The sequence below is a fragment of the Necator americanus genome, chromosome III (assembly GCF_031761385.1).
Source record: "Necator americanus strain Aroian chromosome III, whole genome shotgun sequence".
Classification (NCBI taxonomy): domain Eukaryota; kingdom Metazoa; phylum Nematoda; class Chromadorea; order Rhabditida; family Ancylostomatidae; genus Necator; species Necator americanus.
The window spans coordinates 10,878,926-10,899,131 of NC_087373.1; the positions used below are offsets into that span (position 1 = coordinate 10,878,926).

At 39.4% G+C, this 20,206-nt stretch overlaps 2 protein-coding genes across 3 annotated transcripts; both read left to right on the forward strand.

Annotated features, from left to right (window-relative positions):
• Positions 1-2,514: 2,514 nt before the first annotated feature.
• Positions 2,515-9,471, forward strand: RB195_009220 (uncharacterized protein; the record flags this gene model as incomplete). The annotated part of the gene is made up of 20 exons (XM_064196100.1): positions 2,515-2,604; positions 3,533-3,721; positions 4,212-4,322; positions 4,905-5,036; positions 5,327-5,416; positions 5,795-5,881; positions 5,987-6,259; positions 6,325-6,429; positions 6,997-7,056; positions 7,115-7,174; positions 7,259-7,372; positions 7,434-7,479; positions 7,536-7,684; positions 7,745-7,816; positions 7,883-7,942; positions 8,016-8,069; positions 8,784-8,912; positions 8,976-9,151; positions 9,216-9,306; positions 9,385-9,471. The coding sequence occupies 20 exons, from the start codon at positions 2,515-2,517 to the stop codon at positions 9,469-9,471; spliced, it is 2,175 nt and encodes a 724-aa protein (XP_064047245.1).
• Positions 9,472-9,785: 314 nt separating this feature from the next.
• RB195_009221 (uncharacterized protein) lies at positions 9,786-19,216 on the forward strand (the record flags this gene model as incomplete). Of its 2 annotated transcripts, XM_064196101.1 has the most annotated exons (18): positions 9,786-9,814; positions 13,631-13,735; positions 13,803-13,874; positions 13,994-14,077; positions 14,279-14,371; positions 15,072-15,149; positions 15,242-15,355; positions 16,455-16,535; positions 16,632-16,724; positions 17,237-17,317; positions 17,371-17,490; positions 17,626-17,721; positions 18,025-18,146; positions 18,206-18,351; positions 18,509-18,675; positions 18,777-18,856; positions 18,916-19,028; positions 19,097-19,216. In XM_064196101.1, the coding sequence occupies 18 exons, from the start codon at positions 9,786-9,788 to the stop codon at positions 19,214-19,216; spliced, it is 1,794 nt and encodes a 597-aa protein (XP_064047246.1). The 2 variants fall into 2 exon arrangements, with proteins under 2 accessions (XP_064047246.1, XP_064047247.1); XM_064196102.1 differs by lacking the exon at positions 9,786-9,814 and having other exon boundaries at positions 13,632-13,735.
• Positions 19,217-20,206: the final 990 nt, after the last annotated feature.

The following is a 20,206-nucleotide window of genomic DNA, read 5'->3' on the forward strand; positions in this document are numbered from 1 at the left end:
TGAAGAATGGTATTCATTTCCAGGAAATCTTCTGCTACATCACCTCAGGCAAAAAAATCTACAGTCAATATTTACGAATCTACAGAACATGTAGTCAAAACGACCTCATTTTTCGTCGTTATCGCGAAGAAACTTTGTTTGTTTGGTTGATAAGACTGAGTTACAAATTAGAAATTATTACACTGTATCAAAAATCTTGTAGCAATCACACGATTTCTACTTTTAGTGTAATTTACACTTATATCAAGGACAATAATTGCTGTTACTGTGTACTTTGGTTCGAACTTTTTCAAAATATTTCTTCCTTAACATCTTTCATCTGATCAAAGTTGAATTTTCAGTTCAGAGATGATAAAAAAAGAACCAAAGAAAATGCATGAGCACGTAGAAAAAGTCGGTTTTAGCGTGAAAATTCGTCTGAGATTGGGTTTATTCGAATTCTTCAAGCAACGAATCTATAATTATCATGTCTAGATGTTACTCTTAAAGAATTTAAATTACAGAATATTCAAGTAAGGATTCAAAAGAAAAACCATGCTTTTCCATTGAATTACTAGGAATTACAAATAGAAAGTGTGTGATGATGTATACGATTTTCTTTTATGAATGAAATTATGAAAACATATGGCAAAACAAGAAAAAGCTGTTTCCAAGCAAATCTACGAATAGGACCATTAAATTATCTTAAAATCTGCCCTTACTTTTGAAAATGGCATCATATAAGTGTACAAAAATAGATTAATAGAGCCGGTTTATTAGAACAATGGCGCGATGTTCAGGAAGCGTTGTTTTTTCTACTAAGCCAGAAAAAACATTTTGATACGGTGCATTCATTGAATTAGCTCATTTTCCTTCATAAACGGGAAAAGAACAAAGCAACTTGTCCAATTGTAAGTGAGAAGAAAATGCTACAATACTCTCTTCATTCAGAAATGTGATTCCCTTTAAAAAATTCTATAAGATGTTTAAAAATTGTTTTGTTTTTGAAAAATCATAACAATTTTTCGAATCACACAACGCATTATATTATATCATATCTTATTTTGTTAAAATAGAGTAGAGACCATTTTTTTCGTGCAACAGTCTGACTTCTCTTTAGAATGGTAACGCTCGCCAGATCATGAAGGCCCAGAGGCAGCGTACCACTAAACTGACCATGTTGGGGTTTCAGCGTGAAAAATATAGAGTTCAGGGCGTAGCCTATGGAAAACGAGCGCGGCTCCACGCAATTCTCCTGATCCTGAAAACCGTCGTGGGAAACGATTTTTTTCCTACGAGGTACGTGAAAACGTCCCGCTCTTGCGCACGCGTCGCGTTCACAGGCGAGCGGTCGAAGAATAATGAGGCCTTTTCACCAACCTACTCAAGTAAAATCAGTGATTAGACTGCCGAATGGATCGGAGCGTGTACATTGGTGGCACGTTCTGATGTATATCGTAGGGGCTAAAGCGGTTCCCACGCCGTTTCTCTGAGCAACTAGGAGGGGGATTGGGAGGGGGAGCGCACTCATACACATAATCTGTACGCAGAACTCTGTATTTCCTAACAGAGACCCCAGCATCGTTAATTTCGTGTTATACTGCCTTTAAGAAACACTATCCAATTTGAGAAATGTTTTTTTTTTCTCGGGAGAAAAATTTCCAAAATTTGTCCATTCATCACTTTGCCGAAAAATGCACACGGTGACAAGTTTACTAGCTACAGTACCTACTGTGTTTTACAGCAATAGCATCTAGCAAATATGATAAAGCGTCGTATGTCGTCTCTCTTACACGCTCTTGAAACTCTCCAAAACAGGTTCTCACCTACAGCTAGCAAACATTACAAAAACCGTACGTACAATAGCCGATGAAGTTGTTCGCCTAGCTGGCCTAAACTTGTCATACGTTTTTAGAAATGTCTAGTGCTCTACGAAACGAGCGAATAATTGCAGTGTTACGGCGCGATTCGGCCGCTTTTCTCGATAACCTCCGCATATTCTCAAGATTTCCACACAGTAAAAGTTTTTCGTAAGCGTATTCCGTTTAGAGAACTAGCACAACACGCATCGTGCTATAGATCTCTAGTTGAAGCGTTGCAAAAAAACGACAACTCGTCCAGATCGCGCATCGATCGCGACACGATTGTTCAGATATTCGACGATTTGTCCGAGGATTTCTGCAAATAGGATGACGAAGTGGATCGATACACCCCGGGATTTCTGACGATCCTTCATAAGACGTCACCTGCGCTGACTTCTCCACCCATCATCACCGCCCCCAATAAATCTAGGTGTCCCTTCCATATGAGCGCAACCTATAATACCTGTTTGGGCAATTTCATCCGACGAATCTCTTCTCCTTCTTCTCCTTCTTCGCCAAGTTTGTTTTTCTGTCAAGTTGCCCGGTCGCCGAGCGCCTCCCTCATGACCATAAAACCTGTGACGTTCAACCTTGACAATCATCGACTATTTCGCGTTTTGTTCTGCTCCAATTTCCCGCGGATGTAACAGAATGTAAAATCCATCATTTTCAGATGACAAAATTAGGAGTGCACGGCGAAGGTCCTGAGGAGAAGGAAAAGGAAAAGAGTGAGACTGGTGAGACCGTTAAAGTCGATCCGAAGGTGAGTTTTTTTGCCACATTATCGAATTAATAAGATAATATCTTCTAGCGCACTGCTCGATTACGGTGCTCACAGTAACTCGCAGTAATTAAATTCTAAGACGAAGTTGCTTAATTACATCTCAATAAATGATCTTCAAACGAATAAGTACCTTCGGATTAAGAAAAAAACATCCGACAAAGTACAAGTAAACGCGCTCTTCTATAAATGTGAACCTCTCTCCTTCTAATTACTAACCTCATCGGCCTTAAATTGACCTCATTCGGATTTCGCTGTTTCGCCAAATTTCTCAGACTAGGTGGAAGGACATATTATTCGTATTGGAGTCATTTTTGTTTTCTACCCTAATAAAGTGGATATTTTAGTGCGTTTCGAGAAATCATCCCAAAATCCCCAAAAAAAAACGTGAAAAGGAATGTAAATTTTCTACTAGTAGAGGCTGCACAGAAGTTTGTTGTATTGTTGATAAACTGGTTAAAATGCATATTGTTTTATTATGGGGACTAGTTCTCGCTCAGATATATAATCATTACTAAGGATAAAATTCTTTTAAAAAATCATAGATGTTGAGGAAATACGAGGTTTAGATCACTTTACGCCAAATAGAAAGGAGTGTACTGCAATTTTTCCCCCGTGTTTGCCTACGAAACAACCGTTTTCATTTTTGCAGATATTTACACTTATTGCAGAGAGCGCCACTATACTGCATTAAGAAAAAAAACTCTTTTATTTACTTTGAGTAAAACTGGAACGGTTGCAGCGTTCTCGAGGTAAACAAGAGCGATATTTTTCCTTTATTCAAGAAAAATGCCATTCTCAAGAAAAAAAAAGGATGTTTTGCAGTAATTTTCCACTATTTCAGTGTGACTATGATACAGGAAGTAGAACATTTACAATATCACCATCTTCTGTACGAGTTCTTCTTCAGGTCTTCACTGTCCTTCAACCCACGGTAATTCCTATCCCAGCTCCACCACCACCACCGTCACCACCACGTCGATCCGCAGTCAGCATTCTCATTCGTGGTCTTCTACTGTTTTTGCTGTTCGTCGCCTGTTTCACCGCTGGTTTAGTGCTCATCTATGGAGTTGATACTATCTACACAGGAATTTTCGGGGTAAGCAAGAGTAAAGAGTTTTTTTTTGGAAAAATTATTTAATTTCTGAGAAACTCGGCACAAAATTGCTTTCAAAATAATATTCTAAAAGTAACGTCGTTCGTTCGTTCGTTCGTGAACACACATGCTCATCATCAGTCGGTCGGCGTCTGTGGAGACGATGTTCAATGAAGTGCGACGTGGTGTGGTGAAGGTCTACCGTAAACCACCGTAGAAAGAAAACACTTCTACTGTGTTTGTAATGGTGACGTAAGAACCTGTTCGACGAACACCAACGTAATGAAGGTCTCCTCAATGGTGCATAAGAAGGCCACACACAGACAGACACAGAGACAAACGTTGACGGATAAAAGATGACGGGATTTATTTAGGTCCAGTTGAATGAAATACACCTTGCAGATGTTGAAAAACACCTTGCAGATGTTCATCAATAGCAACTAATTTTGCGAATGTGTCTGTCCTATATGAACGAAATTTATGGATGTTTAAGGCCGATGTCGATCAACCAACGACAACCGCAGCTCCAGAACAACTCGGTCTCGTGAATCCTATGCGAATGAGCCAAAAAAGTGATGAGAAGGGAATGGGTAGTGATGATGAGGTGAGAATTAGTCGCAGGAAAATGGACGGTATAACCAAACCAAAAAAAAAACACAAATGAGTAATCATAAATAAATTATAGATAATCATCTATCATATATTCTAAGAGCCTGCCGGACCTAAAACAAAAAATCTCATTTCGAAAGTTGTTAGAACTATGGCAAAGCAAATCCTATTTTCTTTTGAATGCAACCATTAAAACTGGCCCTCACAATTTTCTTGAAAGAGGATATGCTGTCAAAAAAAACATTCTAAAAAACTTTGACTGTTTACGTTTTCCGGACTTGAGTTTGGATAATTTACTCCCGTATAGTAGACGCATCTTATTTTTAAAAGATAACGATTTGGAGTTTGAATCCCCAGATCAGATTTTTCAGAAAAAAGAATCCAACTCTGTACATCTTCCTTTGAAAACTTGCATGCATTGGAGAAAAAATATTGTGTGATAACTTTATATTACTGGATTCTTTTTATAATTATAGATTCAAATTAACATTATGTTACCATCACTTTTTTATATTTGGAAAATAACAACCATCATCATTTATTAAGAAGATTTCGAGTGGAGTTCCCTGAGTTTCAGGTAAAAATCTTCCTAAACTCCGTCCCTGTTGCCAAAGTAATGGTCATCGAAGGTGGAAGTAGTGCGGAAGGGAAAGATTCTGCACAAAAGGAAACGAATGACCGACCAGTACATCCATATGAGGCACAAGAGGTAAAGCCCTTGAAAAACCCCCACTTACTTTTCCTCGTCTCCTACGACAAAAAAATCATTTCCAATCATTTTTTTTTCTTCCCACTTCAGCTCGTCAGAGAAAAAAGAATTCCCTTCTTCAGAAAATTGAGTGTATTACTTTTTTATAATAAAATTTTTTTAAACTATAACTACCAACTATTTAGTGGTTAAAAGTTTTTAAAACTACTGTTCAAGACAACGTAAAGGATATTGATAGATCACAAAAAATCACGAAAAGTGCTTTTTTATAAATGAAAAAACTGTTGCAGGCACCATTCGATGCATTCAATAGACAACCAGTTATGAACTTCCCACCACCGATGCTTGCACTTCAAGCCAGACAGATGGCTTATGCTCAGGTAAAATAGAAATAACATAGATAATTATCTGAAAAGTTAAAAAGTTACAAAGAATATCGACAAAAACTAATTACCATGCTTACAGCAAGAAAAGAATGAGTGAAAAAAGAGTTAAAGAAGAGAGCAAGAGGTTTAGAGGAAGTTAGAATCTTATTATGAAAGCAGGACAATAACCGTGAGACCTCAGTGATATGCTTGGAATTATGAACTACAAAATGAACTTTCGCTCAATTCTTGGATTTTTTTCTTCACAAAGATTGAGTTGAAATTTTATTCGTTTGGAAGTTAAAGCCAGTAGGACCAAATGAGTAAATATTCCATTTTTTTAATCTTTCATATTTTTTTTTAATTTGTAAACATATGCTTTTTATTTTTTAGGCTGTTCGACAATGGAGACTGCGCCGACTTCAGCAGGCGATTTTCGAGCAACAGATGTTACGCGAAGCTATGGCGAGAGCGGAATGGGTGAGCTGGGGAAATTTTTTACTTTTGTTTCTCCTGAAGGTTGAATGAGCTCGACTAGCACTAGAACTTTCTACATTAAACACGGTATCTGACCCTGATTTTCAGGCAGAACACCAACGACGACTCGCAATCGAGGATGAGCTTGCACGTTCCATTGCACAAGCACGTTGGGAGCAGACACAACGCGCAAAGGCCGCCGAAGAATATCAGGCAGAAATGCAGCGAGCCCAGTGGGCACAGGCTCAACGTGCTATGTGGGAACGTGCACAGATGGCACAAATGCATTCACAAATGCATTGGCAGCATCCATGGTGGATTCGTAATCGTCAACTACAACAACAGCAACAACAACAACAACAACAACAACAACAACCTCAGGTACAACCCAAACTAATCGATAGATCGCGTTACCAACAACCAACATTAACCGTGAACGTTTTCAGCTCATCTACCAGCAACCACAATTTCAGCAGCAATGGTACTACTACCCTCAGCAGCAATATTATTCACAGCAACAACAGCAAGCCGTACAGTACTACCAGAACCAGGTTCGTGGATGGTCGCTACTAGCCGCCGAAAATTGAGCAATCATCTAGATTTGTGGCTTAACTTACATAAATTGCTCTAAATGTTCCCCTTCGTGTAGAAATGACGATTGTCTGATTGACTATATTTGAGAAATTTATTTATTTTACAATATATTTGTAATATTTGGAAAGTGTGTCACATTTTTTACTTAAGCAGTGGGGTGCAGTCTAGCCGAAAACTTGCCGTGGCCGCTGCGCATTCCACTGTCGCGTGTCTGCGTAAGCACAGCGGTCCTTTAACTCGTTGTCTACAAAGAAACAGAACGTTTAACTCGATTTAATAAATGTGTGGTAACAAAAAAAAAATAAAAAACTAGGCATCGTTCGACTTGTGCGCACTACCTACCATATCATTGCGCTATATTGCACCATGAATCAAAAAATTTACAAAATCATAGGAAGCAGAAATCAAAGTCGTACGAAATAATTTTAAAGTCTCAAAGAAAAGCTGTTTTTGGTAAATACTTATAATTTTACTGAACAAAAGTAATTTTTATTTTAACATGGCCAATTTTCCGTGAATTTCAGCAGCCACAGTGGGTAAATAACCAACAACAACTTCAACCACAACCACAACAGCAGCAGCAAGTGCGTTTAGTTGTTCTAAATGAATATGTTAATTGGCGGTTAAATTAATTATTTTCAGCAATTGCCTCAAGCCAACATCGCTTTCCCCCGAATCATCGCTGAACATCAGGAACCTCAAGTAAGTCAGTTATGTACAAGACAGCAAAATAGAAGGACCAGATCTACGCACAAGCGTCGCCAAAATCCCTATGCGCCCCTTTAGATCCCTATGCGACCCCATGATGCCTCACCGGCACAGATTCTCTCAATGCAGCAACCAACAGTTCCTCCAGCACCCGAAATGGGAATGCATGATAAGATCTACCAGGAGATGCAGGTACATTGAAATGAATCAAATGTTATTGATTATTTTCTCTCGAAAATTGCTGACGTTTCAGAAGAAATCACAGGGAATGGTTTTCAACGCCCCCAACAGGCCAATTTGTAAGCAAATGCTAGTAATTTCAAAAATTCCCTTCCTATACATGACCTTGATTCAGGGACTGCTATCACTCCAACCCCCGAAACTCCCGGAAACTATGACCATGACGCCATCTTCCAGGATAACCTCCGCAAAATCCAAGAACAACAGACCACTACCGTCGCTCCACCAAACCCATCGACTGAAAAAGTTGCCGAGATTAAGCAGGTTTGGTAACATGGTTAAATCCTCGATGGAAAATTCCTTAATTCATAAATTTTGGTTTAGGTTGAAAGCGATAACGTCTTCCGTGACATCCTCTCCGTATTCGATGAGGCTGAAAAGAAAGAAGATACTGTGGTAAGGGCGTTTCGGGGGTTGTGGGGAATTTTTGGACGTTTTCAGGATAAATTCATAATTTTCTAGGCCACAACCACCGAGAACATCTTCAAAGCTTTCGACGACGATAAGACAGCAGTCACAGAGGTTTAACCTACATACTTTTTTTTCGTCTATGACTGACTATACAACGGAATTAGGTTAAACACCATTGGTTTAGGGTGTAAAGACGATAAAAACGCCCGTCAGCGATGTGGTCGACAACGCTGCTCAGGTTGGTTTTTGTCGTGTTATGAAGTGTTGGAACACCATTAATCACTTCTTTTCTAACAGATCCTGTTCCGCCTTCAAGAAATGAATGATCTCGCCTCATAAATCATAAAAGACCGGAAATTTTTTTTGAAAAATCGGAACCCTGGGAAATAGTTGAGGAAAGAAGCTTAGTGCAGACCTTGTAATGGGAATCAATCGAAGCACTTATGTCGATTTTTAAGCACTAAAACCTATAATGTTTTGCAAAATCGTTACTCGACAGTATCAAATTATCGATGAAGAAGTGGTGCTCAGATCCCGCAATTATCGGTCGATATTGATTATCACTTCGTTTGAATTTTGCTGAGGAAGTGGCTATAAGGTTGACATTTAGGCATTTTCTTAAGGATAACACTAGAGATAAAGTTCACCTTAGCAGAACTTCCACATGTCACACTCTTTCTTCATCTTTTCAGGTGACAAAAAAAATTACTTAGAGGATTAATTAGAAATGAAAAAGTGTAATAAATTCTACATAATTATACAAAATAACAAAAAAGTAATATTGGAACGATGCGAAAGTTGGGTACCTAGAAACATATTGGAAATTTCTAGTAAAATAAATGCTGTGTGGGCAATGCTGGCAGTGAAGCTTCATTTCGAAGTTATTTCAAAATATTTCAAAATCACAATTAAATTTAACGGCTTAGTACATACACGGTTTAAAATTCTTTAGGTGGAGACCTCGACTGAGAACATCTTCAAAGCTGTAGAAAACCAAAAACCCGAGGAGAACATCTTCAAAATCGTCGAAGAACAGAAGCCAATAAATCCAGTTGAACTGGAGAAATCCGAGGAAATTCACGTACGTTCCTCGACTATTCCACAACGGCGTACTGTACTATGCTGTATGTTACGTAATGTTCAGGTACCAGACCCAGATGAAGATGAGGGACCATCGGGACCTGTTGTCGTTGAGGATCGATTCCCTCGTATTGAGGATCGTACGACCGTACCAACAGAGGCATCGACCGAAGCAGCTAGCCCAGAACAGCAAGAAAGCGATGAGGACATGGAACATGACCCATTGGCTGCTTTTCTGAGGTCCGTATCTGCACTTGGAGACGGAGAAGAGAAAAAGATACAGCTCTGAAATATCCTCTTCCAGATATTTCGAACAGGAAGCTCAAAAAATCAACGAGGCTAGAGCTAAGCCGGCTGTTGTGGATAGCGAAGTGCACAAGGAGGAAGTAAAACAGGTTCGTTAGGATTATCGGTTTTTTTTTCTAAATTTTTCTTCAAAGCGAGGAGATCATTCGATGGACGTATGTTTTCAGGATCAGCCAGCAGCAGTAGATGTACCTGAACCACACTTCGAAGAATTCCAACAACCACAACAAGTCCCTAGACTCGTTTCTGTTTAAACTATGCATCAAATAACAGTATTTATCCAAAATATCGTAGTTTTTTTCCTTTTTCTTTCTTTTCGTTTCTTTTCAATTCAGTATTTAAAGATTCAAACACTGGTTTTAAAATGAGACTTGTCATGCCTTAATGAAGCCCAGATTTCACTTTATCATCGGTTAATCTAATGAATCTTCTGCGTTCTACCGAAGTGTTACGCCTATGCAGCTCGCCGCCTAATGTGATATTAGAGAAATCCCGTTGATCATGTATAGTTCCACTGACAGGTTGTAAATAAACAGTTGTTCTTCTAAATAGTAATTTCAAGCAAAATATGGCTAAGTTGGCTGATAAATTTGTGAGGTTTAAGCTTAGATGTGTTATTTTTTCAAAAGTTATTTAATCTCACAAGGGAATTAACATCCCATTTGGGTAAGGTAACCTCAGAAAAAATGAAACTCTTAAAGCAAACTCTGAACTCCACGCTCAGCTGCTCTTGAATCAAAGAAAATAATTTCAAAGAAAACCAAAGAAAGGAAGATGTATCCTATATTTTTAACTTCTTGCATAATTGAAAATTTTATGATAATCGTAAACTGTAGCTGCTGTTTAATACTGTTTATTATTTCATATTTTCAAATATTATACAACAGTTACAGTTTACGCTTGTAATTCTCCTTCTATTCCCCAACATACATTTGGTTCTCAGACTCAAAACAAATTCCAGGAAGGAGGACCAAGAGATTTATCTCGATGACCCAACATTTGAAAAAAAACAAATATCAGATTCGGTTTCAACTGGCTGGAAATGACTGTAATCTTTCATTTCGACACAGTTTCGAACGACTTTTTCAATGTCCACATAGCGCCACAATCATTTTGCGAGTCTTTATTATAGGCTCAGGCAAAATAATACCACCGGTTGCCGTCAATGAAAACATAGCACGATGATATCGGTGTCCATTAATTCTTATGAAGTTCCACCGATGTGGCCATATTCATAATGGCTGTGAAAATGATAATACGAACATAAACAACGCAAAACGCGACGTTTACGAATACGTATGCGTCCTATACAATCTGTCGGAGCCAACCCAGGTATAGCGTGGTCAAAAAAACCCCTGAAGATCAAAGAGATTGCGTAAGCGGCTGCGCTCGAAGTGGTGCGGTAGAGCTAGCGGTTGCGGTCGTGGTGGGACCTTATTCTGCAGTCGGACTAGAACAAGCAGAGAGTTCGCAATCACTATCTCCATTACGCCATTTCGATTGCGACCGCTTCCGCAATCGCCCGACGATTCATATCATTTTGACCGGAGGGGACTTCCGGGGTAAAGTGCAGTTTGGGGGAAAAGCACTGAACCACACACTTATTTGCAGAAGTGAAAAACAATATAGGGCGGCTCCCTGAAACCTAACTATTAGCCTCAAAGGATCTATGGCAGGACCTTAGGCTTAAGCTACTAAGAGAAAAAGAGAGATAGTGCTCCCAGAAATAAGAAAGCGGTTGAGTGCACCCCTCCGCACCGCATGCTCCTCCCAACCAGTTTCGACTGTGCAGACGCAGACAGGACATCTTACCACTGCACTGTATTGTCTCCTATGAGGTTTTGGTACGTCAACAGTCTCATAACTCTTATGGACGCCGCTCCCAGGAAAAAAGCCACGGCTATCCCTTGAAGACATCGCCCCACGAATCTGAGGTGGTACGAATTTCAGGTGGAGTATTCGTATACGGGATAGTAGATTATGGAGATGGGGGTGACTCCGTCCATTTCTTCCTAATTGCCGCAAAAAAGGCCCGGAAAATATGGCTTCAGGCTTTCTACAAGAAATTCGATTGGAGCGCGCCAGCCTTGTGCATGCGCCGCATCTTCCAGGCCGTTTTTACGGCAATTAGAAAGAAATAGACGGAATTACCCCCTCTCCATAATCTGCGTATACGAATACTCCACATAAAAACCGTACCACCTCAGATTCGTGGGGTAATCCCTTTAACCTAATTGATTGCTTTCGAACTTTCTAATGAACAGCTACTGTGCCTGGATAATATACCTAGTTAGAGAAACACGAACTCAATGATGGTTCTTCTAAAAAAAGCGTAAGGATGTAAATAAGCATAAATGTCCTTGCCTTCAATGATGGTTCAAAGAGATTCCAGAGAGCACCTTCTGTCACTTCTTTGATATCCACTTCTAGATTCGAACTTTGTTTTGTGACGACTAGCCTTCGTTGCGATGCCCACCGGATCTCCATGTCCACAGCGGAAAAGCAACAGAAGAAGCGCAACACTGTGATGTCATGCTGAAGAATTAATCTTGTCGTTATCAACGAGTTAAGCTGTGGATATTTCCGGAATTTTTTGTGGTCCCGGAAGCAGAATTTCAAAACATTTGATAAAATGAACTCGTCCTTCCCCTTTCTATAGATACATTTAACGTAATAGTGCAAAACATGTTGTATTAAGGCGAAGCATCGCGTCTTCTGTGCAGACGCGCGCTACTCCCTTTCCACAGAGCACGACAAGCTATACGGATCTCTTTTCTTCTTCCTTTTTATCGTTCTTTCGTAAAGTAATCCATAAATAAGACTGGGAATTCTTAGCAAAACAGTGTTTCATTAGTTTTGTCGTTAGTATTGTTGGTTAGGGGTCTCTACGACTTTACTTTGCAGGAGTTGAATTTCCCTTGCATCTCTTAGTGCAGCTCCGCTCAATTAGCGTTTTTCTAGTTGAGGACATAGTAGAATTTCAACATTCATTGTAGAGAGACGTTGATTTTGCAAAATTACACGAAAAGAAAGGACTCGGATCCCTACAAACTGAAAATCCTTAAGTAGATGCCCTGGCATCAGGAGAAGAAAAACTATTAAACAAGCAGAAAAAGAGTCTTCGGGTAAAACGTAGTTGGGTTGGGGAGCACTGAGGAAGTTTTTATTTCTGGGAATAAATAACCAAGTCAGTCAGAGCCTTAAAAGCTAAGCATTAGCCTTAGAGGATCCATGAAATCTAGGCTAAAGCTAATAAGAGATAAAGGAATATAGAGTTTCCAGAAATAAGAGTGCAATTGAATCCCCAAGTACACTTTATTCAAGGTTTCTTAGTACCATGACAATAAATGATGCTGCTGATGCACAATTTCACAAAAAAAAGTACAGTAATTGAATCTCCACAAACTGAGGTCGTGGACCTGCCTTAGGAGCAAAACAAGGTAAAACCGATGAAAAATAATTTTGTTGAGACCATATAGTACGACTCATGCGCTATTTTTTCGAAAAGGACGATGAAAAACTACTAAGAAAAATTAGAAGAGAGAGGTCCGGGAAGCCTTTCACTTACTATGGAAAGTGCTCGCCCCATCAATCTTCTGCGAGCACGCGTCGCGCCACCGCGATGTTCCTTTCGCTATTGAAGTAAGGTCACAGCTACTGTATCATTTATCTTTCTCCTTCCCTGATCAGGAGAAACGTCCGGAAGAAAATCTGAGAGGATGCTTTCATAGTACTTGTGATACAAAACGGTCATGCACCCTTTTTATAAAACAAGCGTTAACCGTAACCCCGGCGTTTTGTGTTGTTGAACAGAACGAGCCAATCTGAGCGATAACAATGGAAGGAGCAAACCTTTATGATTTCGACGAAAAACCCACAATCCCCGAAATGCGACCATTCATTATCGACTGCCAATTTCAAACCAACTACTTTAGAGAGATTCTTCTTCGGCTTTCCAACAACCATAACACAAAGAACTACATAGAGAAACAAGAAACCACACCTCCAAGGAAAAACAAAGTGCGAAGTAGTAAGTGAAATCGCAGAGAAATCCCAAGGAAAATCTATCCAGCCTGGATTTCGAACACCCCCTTCTGTTTACGTGTGCATAGACACGGCAGAACATTTCGTGCTCCAATTCGGAATGAAGTCGAACCTTTAAACTGCTTCGAAAATTTTCTGAATTTCTATATTTGGATGTTTTCCTGGTCATTTCGGTGAGCTAGGTCAGCTTACTTATCTTCTTCGCTTCTGTCCTTGCTTTTAATACTTTTTCTTTTAAATTCCAGAAATAAGGGAGATCTCTGTTGTTTTCCGCTTTCCTTTCTGTTTTTGTCACTTCATCCAGTATCACAACATGCTCAGAAAAGTTGGTTTTGTTCCATTTTGCATCTTAATTACAAACATTGTCAGGATGCCATCCAGCGTGGCGGAATCAAGTTCCTCATCAGACGATAGTGAGGGACGTTCGAAGTCCAGAAGCAGCGATAGTAGCGTTCCTTTTCGCTACCGCAAGCGGTTTGTTGTGCTTGTTTTCAAATCGCTTATTGTGTTCCCAGTTATGATGGCTACAAATTTCGTTTAGTGGCGAGTCACAAGCTGATTCTCCTGCTTTATCCGCTTCCAAATCTCCTGATAGGCGTCGCGGCAGAAAAAGGTAAGGCTGACCAGTAGCTCTTTGCTTTCTGCAAGCAGGAAATAGTGGTTCGCTGTTGTTTTCCAACCATTTCAATAGTTTATTCTTATCTTCGTTTATCTATTCTGTTCCATTTGAAGGTCCAAATCGCCTGATACTTCTCGTCGTTCCTCTCCTAAATCTGGAAAACGAACCACCACGAAAAGTGAGCGTGATCGCAGAAGGTAATTTTTCTCTCACTCTTCCCTGAAAGCTTTTTTTTCTACTGACATTGATAATTGTCCACATATTCAGTTGTCACTGTAACGAATATGTCGTTTTTGATCCCTTTGGTAAACGTCTCTGTCTGCGGTAGGAGCAAAAGATATACAAGAAAAATTTTAAAAAACTATCCTTTATCAGTACTCTCAGTCTCTTTCTTTTAGATCAAACTCGTCCGCGAGCAGGTCTCCAAGAAGAAATGGCAATTCGCCACCAAAACGTTTCCGGTCCCCATCAAGGCGAAGATCTTCATCTAGGTAAGTTAAAGCAGCTTTTATTCAAAACGATTTTGAACTAGAAGTCCAAGCAGGGGGTAAAATGTAGTTGTTGGGAGGTACTCAGTGTCGCTCTTATTTCTGGAAGTAAATAACTAAATCAATCGAAGCTCTAAGATCCAAACATTAGTCTTAGAGGATCTATGATATGTAAGCTAACAAGTTGCGGTGTTAACTTTTTTGTTAATTTTATGGGTACGGATTTTTTCGGTAAGGGTTATATGGTTCCAGAGAAAATTTACGAAGTAACTCTTTGTTTACGGCATGAAAGATTGAAGGGGGTATTCGAACAGTGAATGGATGCTTTTTTTCCATGTTAGTTTCTTCTCCTTCTCATTTTAATGTATGTGTCATTAGAAACCGTGTTATGGTTTTTTTAGGAAGTGGCGATACTGACTTATTCAGTTTAACATCATACACCACCTTTCATCACTCACCGACGCCGTCAGATTTAGGAAATAATCATTTCATCTATGATTTATCAAGAAATTGTCAAACTTGAGCAGTCTTTTTACTCTTTAACATTGATCTATACGTTTTTTCATTGACTCAACTCTCCTCATCTTTCTGCGAAGATCAGAGTTTTCTGGTTTCTCGTCAGAAGCGTCAGCTCTCTTCATTCTGCTGCGCTCTTCTTCATCATAATGATTTTTCTGTATTTCAATAACTTTCTTTGCTCCAGAAATCGTCAACGAAGCACGTCACCGGTCCGGAAAAGAGAGCGACGTCGTAGTCCTCGCGAAGAAAGACGTCGCGAACGGTATCACTTTCATAATACTCAAAAAACGTTTTTTTTTTCCTTGGTAGAATTACATACCGCGTTAGAACATTTACTCGTGACTTTCATTCTAGTGACCGTTCTCGGTCTGGATCGCCGAAAAGACGCCCGATCCGATCTGTCTCCCAGTCGAGGTCACGTTCAAGATCACGAAGTCCCAGGGCAACGAAGAATTCTCATGAGCACAGGTAAGGCTTTCAAAACAAACAAAACGTACTACCAGAATGAAGGGAAGGTGTACAATAGGTCGCATAGGTGGAATAGGGAAGCTCAAGGTGAAGGATGTCTAACTCGTGGGGTGCACCCGGAGTGATGAGGATCCCTTCACCAAGCGTTCAAAAGTAAAAGGGGTCGGACCCCCAGGTCCAACTATCGCATCTATAATAGTATAGTATATATAATACTGTCTTGTTTTTTGATCCAATAATGGAATATTGGACTTCGTGTGTTACGATATCAGAACTGAAATTCCTATATTATATAGGACTTCTCGATTTCTCACGGCAAAACTCTAGTTAATTGTCGACGATTTAATGGCATACTCGAAGACTGGTTCTTCAAAACTACACGAAACATCATGGTGGATTCGACAATCGATTTTGAGTGAAATGGGAAAGTGAAAGATCGGAAATTGGTCACTACATTCTCCTCAAGTTTTCGGATTATAACGGAAACAATGGATTGAAGGAGTATAGCGAAGAAGTGTAGGGGTTCACCAAATATTGCTAGGTGGTCGTCCGTTACTCAACTGCAGATATCCACATTCAAATCTACCTTCTCCTTGTTCATTCATGTCATTTATCTCTTTCGAGTGAAGGTTGTTTTTCTTAAATATTACTTAATACTATTACTATTACATATTACTGTGGGCGGGTGTAGTGTAGCGGTTGGAGGTTCCGCTGCTTGCACGATCGATCGGAAGTTCGAAGTGCTCACCAAGCTTTCATCCTTCCAGAGTCGATAAATTGGTACCAGGTTTGTCTGGGAGGACAAAAACACTGACTTTACGCATCGGCTAGCTCCAGCAGGTCATTGTATAGACCAGTTGCACGTTCGTGAACCTCAAGCGATCCTGAAATGAAATAAGGGAAAAAGAAAATGGGGGCGCATCCCAAGCGGATTGACTAACGCCAGGCACTTTATCCTTTATCCTTTATTACTTAATAGAGGAACGTCTTACCTCTTCAATCCCACTAAAATGTCACAGTAGTGAAGCGTGTTTTTAGAAAACGGTATGTAAAATATGTCTTTCGCGAAAGCATGTGTACTACAACATTGTATTATCAGAAGAAGCCGAGATAGCGTTTCACGATCACCTTACCACGGCGAGAGACGACGTAGATCTCGGGATGGTCGTACTCGTGAAGAGTGAGTTCCCGATTGTTGTGCAAGCCTCTACATTTATAACATTTACTAATATATCTGTATTATCTCCGGCAGTTCTTAAAAGGCTTTCATCAGCAGTAGTCGAACACGTTCTCCGTATCATGGAAGGCGAAGGTCAATATCTCGGTCTCGAAGCCCCCTGGAAACAAGGAGGTCATCATACATGAACAGGTGTGATACAAATAATTGGCAGATCTGCGTATTTTATTCTATCTTTGTGCTGAGTCACATATAATTGACTTTGACTCTCTAGAAGGATCAATCTACTTCGTTCGTGTCAATTCCTTTGTATTTTGAACTCCCTTCCTAAGTAAACAAATGACATCAAACTATTTTAAAGCGGTTTTTAGATAGCAAACTAGTATTTCTTCAATTATGGCTTAAACGACTCGTCTCTGTCCATTACTTTTTGATTCGCCAATCAACTTTCGTTGTTGGTGACACTAATAGTCGGGGGAAAGCTTTGCAGTATACATAATCCTACCTAGTGCTTTGAAGCTCAACTAGCGTTTATTTGAATTAAATGCGTTAGAACTTACTTAAGTACTCAGAAGCAGTGAAATGCATGAGAAGTTTCTGGTAATTCTTATGTGGAATAGAAGTAATGCAACTTGTACTGTCAAGTCAACGTCCTAGTTCTTCTTTTGAATTTTCTATTCAACACATTTCGTTTTTTTCCCCAGAAATAACAGAGAAAGTGGATCACCGAATCAACGCAGGCATGAAACCCGCGCTAGCCCATATGACGACTATCGCCGTGACAGGTAGGTGTTATTCACGTGCCGTTGTAAAGGTGAACTCAACATCTCTCTTTCAGAAGTCGTTCTCGTTCATGTTCTCCGAAAAGACGTAACATCAGAAGGAGATTAGCGTCTCGCTCAAGATCTCGGTCACGCTCTAAAAGTCCAACTGCGATCAGAAATACTTACAACGAGAGGTTTGTTATCTTTTTAAACGAATTAACCTCTAGTAATGAGTAATAGTAATAGGCTAATTGCACGTATTTGATATCTAAAAAGAATTATTTCCACGTTTTCTTTAGAAATCACTGGAAACTTTTTCCACTTTCCAGGCGTCGTGAGCGAAGATTACGTATTATGGAGGAGGGGGCGTATGAAGTTTGGGGTTTCTCTCCTACACAAAGCGAAATCGAACACGTTTATGCTTCGTAAGTTCTTGAAAATTGTGAAAACCTTTTATTGCTTGTTTTGTTTTTCGCATGACTTCAAATACTTAACAGTGTCTATATAGTATTTTCGTTGCCAAGTCTAAATTTTTCGCTTGCCGCTTGCTAAAAAAAAATTGCTTAACGTATTTATAACGAAAAGATGTCAATCAACAGACGATTACGCATCTTCTTTATAGGTGGAACCTATTTGGGTTTTTTATTTGTATGTGCTCATATTCCACACTCGTTATAATGAGTGCAGTTGCCGTTTTCTTCACCTATACTTGTTTCACCTACGTATAGGTACCACGAACTTGAGGAATCGAAACGCAAAGAACTAGAAAAGGCTGAGAAGCTGCGAGCAGAGCGTAATTTGGAAAAGAAGTTGGAAGAGAAGAAACGTCGTGCTGATGTTATGAAAGGAGGTCTTTGTTTATAGCTTTGTCGATAATGTTGTGTTCGTTTACATATTCTTGTTTTGTAGAAGTAGCTGAATGTGATGTGTCAGAAGCGGAAAATAACGGCACCGAAAAAGCGAAGAAAAAGAAGAAGAAAAAGGAGAAAAAGGCCAAGAAAGAAAAGAAAACCAAGAAGGACAAAAAGAGCAAAAAGAAAAAGAAGGCGAAAAAGGTTCTTTCTAATTATTTGAATCATTCATCCAGTCTTCGAGAGAACTTTTTTACTTATTGAGTTTTTGAGAGAGTTTCTTTTTATACAATGTTGCTGTACATAGGTTTTGTCAGGTTCTAACTGTTCTTAAGTATCTGCTCAGTTAATTATTTTTTAGAAGGGAAATAGTGATGATGAGGACAGTGATGAATGGGTAGAAGTTACTCATGACATGAGGTTGGAAGAAGCAGCAAGAGAAGCCAGGGAAGAACAGGAGATGCCTGGACCAGCATTGCCTGAGCACCTTCAGGCTCGTAATCAGCTCGGGCCCAATATCAAGACAAAGTATGTTTTCTTTTCAGAGGCACATTTTGAAGTCTCCTACATCTCTACGTTTCTTTATCGTTTCATTTATTAAGCAAAATCACTACATTTTGCGTTTTTAGCTATGGTAAAGACATGTTGAAGGGCGAAGCTGCAGCTATGGCTGCTTATGCAGCTAGAGGCGAGCGTATTCCTAGAAGAGGTGAATTCTCCCGATTCATTTTGTTGCTATAAAACTTACTCTTATTTCCTTTCTTCCAGGTGAAATTGGTCTTTCATCTGCTGAAATTAGCGAGTTTGAGAAAGTAGGATATGTAATGAGTGGTACGAGACACAAAGCTATGGAAGCGACTCGATTGCGCAAAGAGAATCAGGTAATGTACACACTTCTAGATCATTTAATTTGTGGATTAGAGCATGTCTAAGTTATGAATTTTTTTAGGTATTAACGGTTGAAGAAAAACGTCTCTTATCCGGCTTTTCTCAAGAAGAACGCAAGAAGAAAGAAACTGCAATGTTGGAACAAATGCGTAGTTTAATTGCATCGAAACGTGCAGAATAAACACAAATTTTCTTGTTTTGTAAAATACTTTTGTAAAGATTTTTACTTTTCGAGTGTTTTTTCCTACTTTTCTTTAAAAAATACGGTTAGTAGGATCGAATCAGTAGTTTCTACTTTTTCTTCTTAGCTTCTCAGGTTAAACTCGCTTTTCAGATTCTGTCGCTTAGCTTATTACCACTCGTAATGATTTTTTAGAAGCGAGTAACAGACCTTTCGGCTTGTACTGAGGATTTCTCCAAAATTGTTTTTCTCAGCAACGTTCTTAGAGGCGAGTATTTGCTAAAAAATACAACGCTGAAAACTAACTGTAGCGCAGAAAGAATGGGTTTAGACATTTTTAGAATCGGAAGGAAGCAGTTCATTTCCAAGAAAAAAGTGAAAGTACAAATGCAATCAATGGATTTTCTCTTTCTTTGATTTGAAAAGAAGTTGCCGGGCAACTGTTTCAGGTCACTAAGAGAGCAGAGAGAAAAAACTGGATCGTTTTTGTTTAACTGGAAATAATTCCTTATGCAAAGATTAAGCTATAGTCGGCGTAGAATATACTCACCACGATGGGCAAGATATTGCTTTGATTGGATCATGATCAAGTGAGGAGTGCGTGTCACATAGAGACACATTGTGAGTTGCAGCGGAGGCATTGCGCCTACACGGCTGAACACAGTAAGAGTCAGAACTATGTGTGCATATTGATTGTTTTTCTTTAAGGTGAACTTTGCCGACAATAATTTAAGGAATTGAAGGGAACCAAAAAGGATTCACGAGCTGCCATCATTACTATTTCATGGTTTATTTTTTTCAATATTGCTAAAACTTACCGTTGATACGTCGTACCTCCGTTTGGTTTCGGATCTATTTCTGCCTTCTCTCTAAAGCTTTCTGCTTATTAGCTGCGACACTATTCTTGTGGGAGCTATAAAATAGAGTTAAAGTCGCCGATATCAGAGTTTCTCGACATTTACGTTGAATATGTGTGGATTGCTTCAGTGA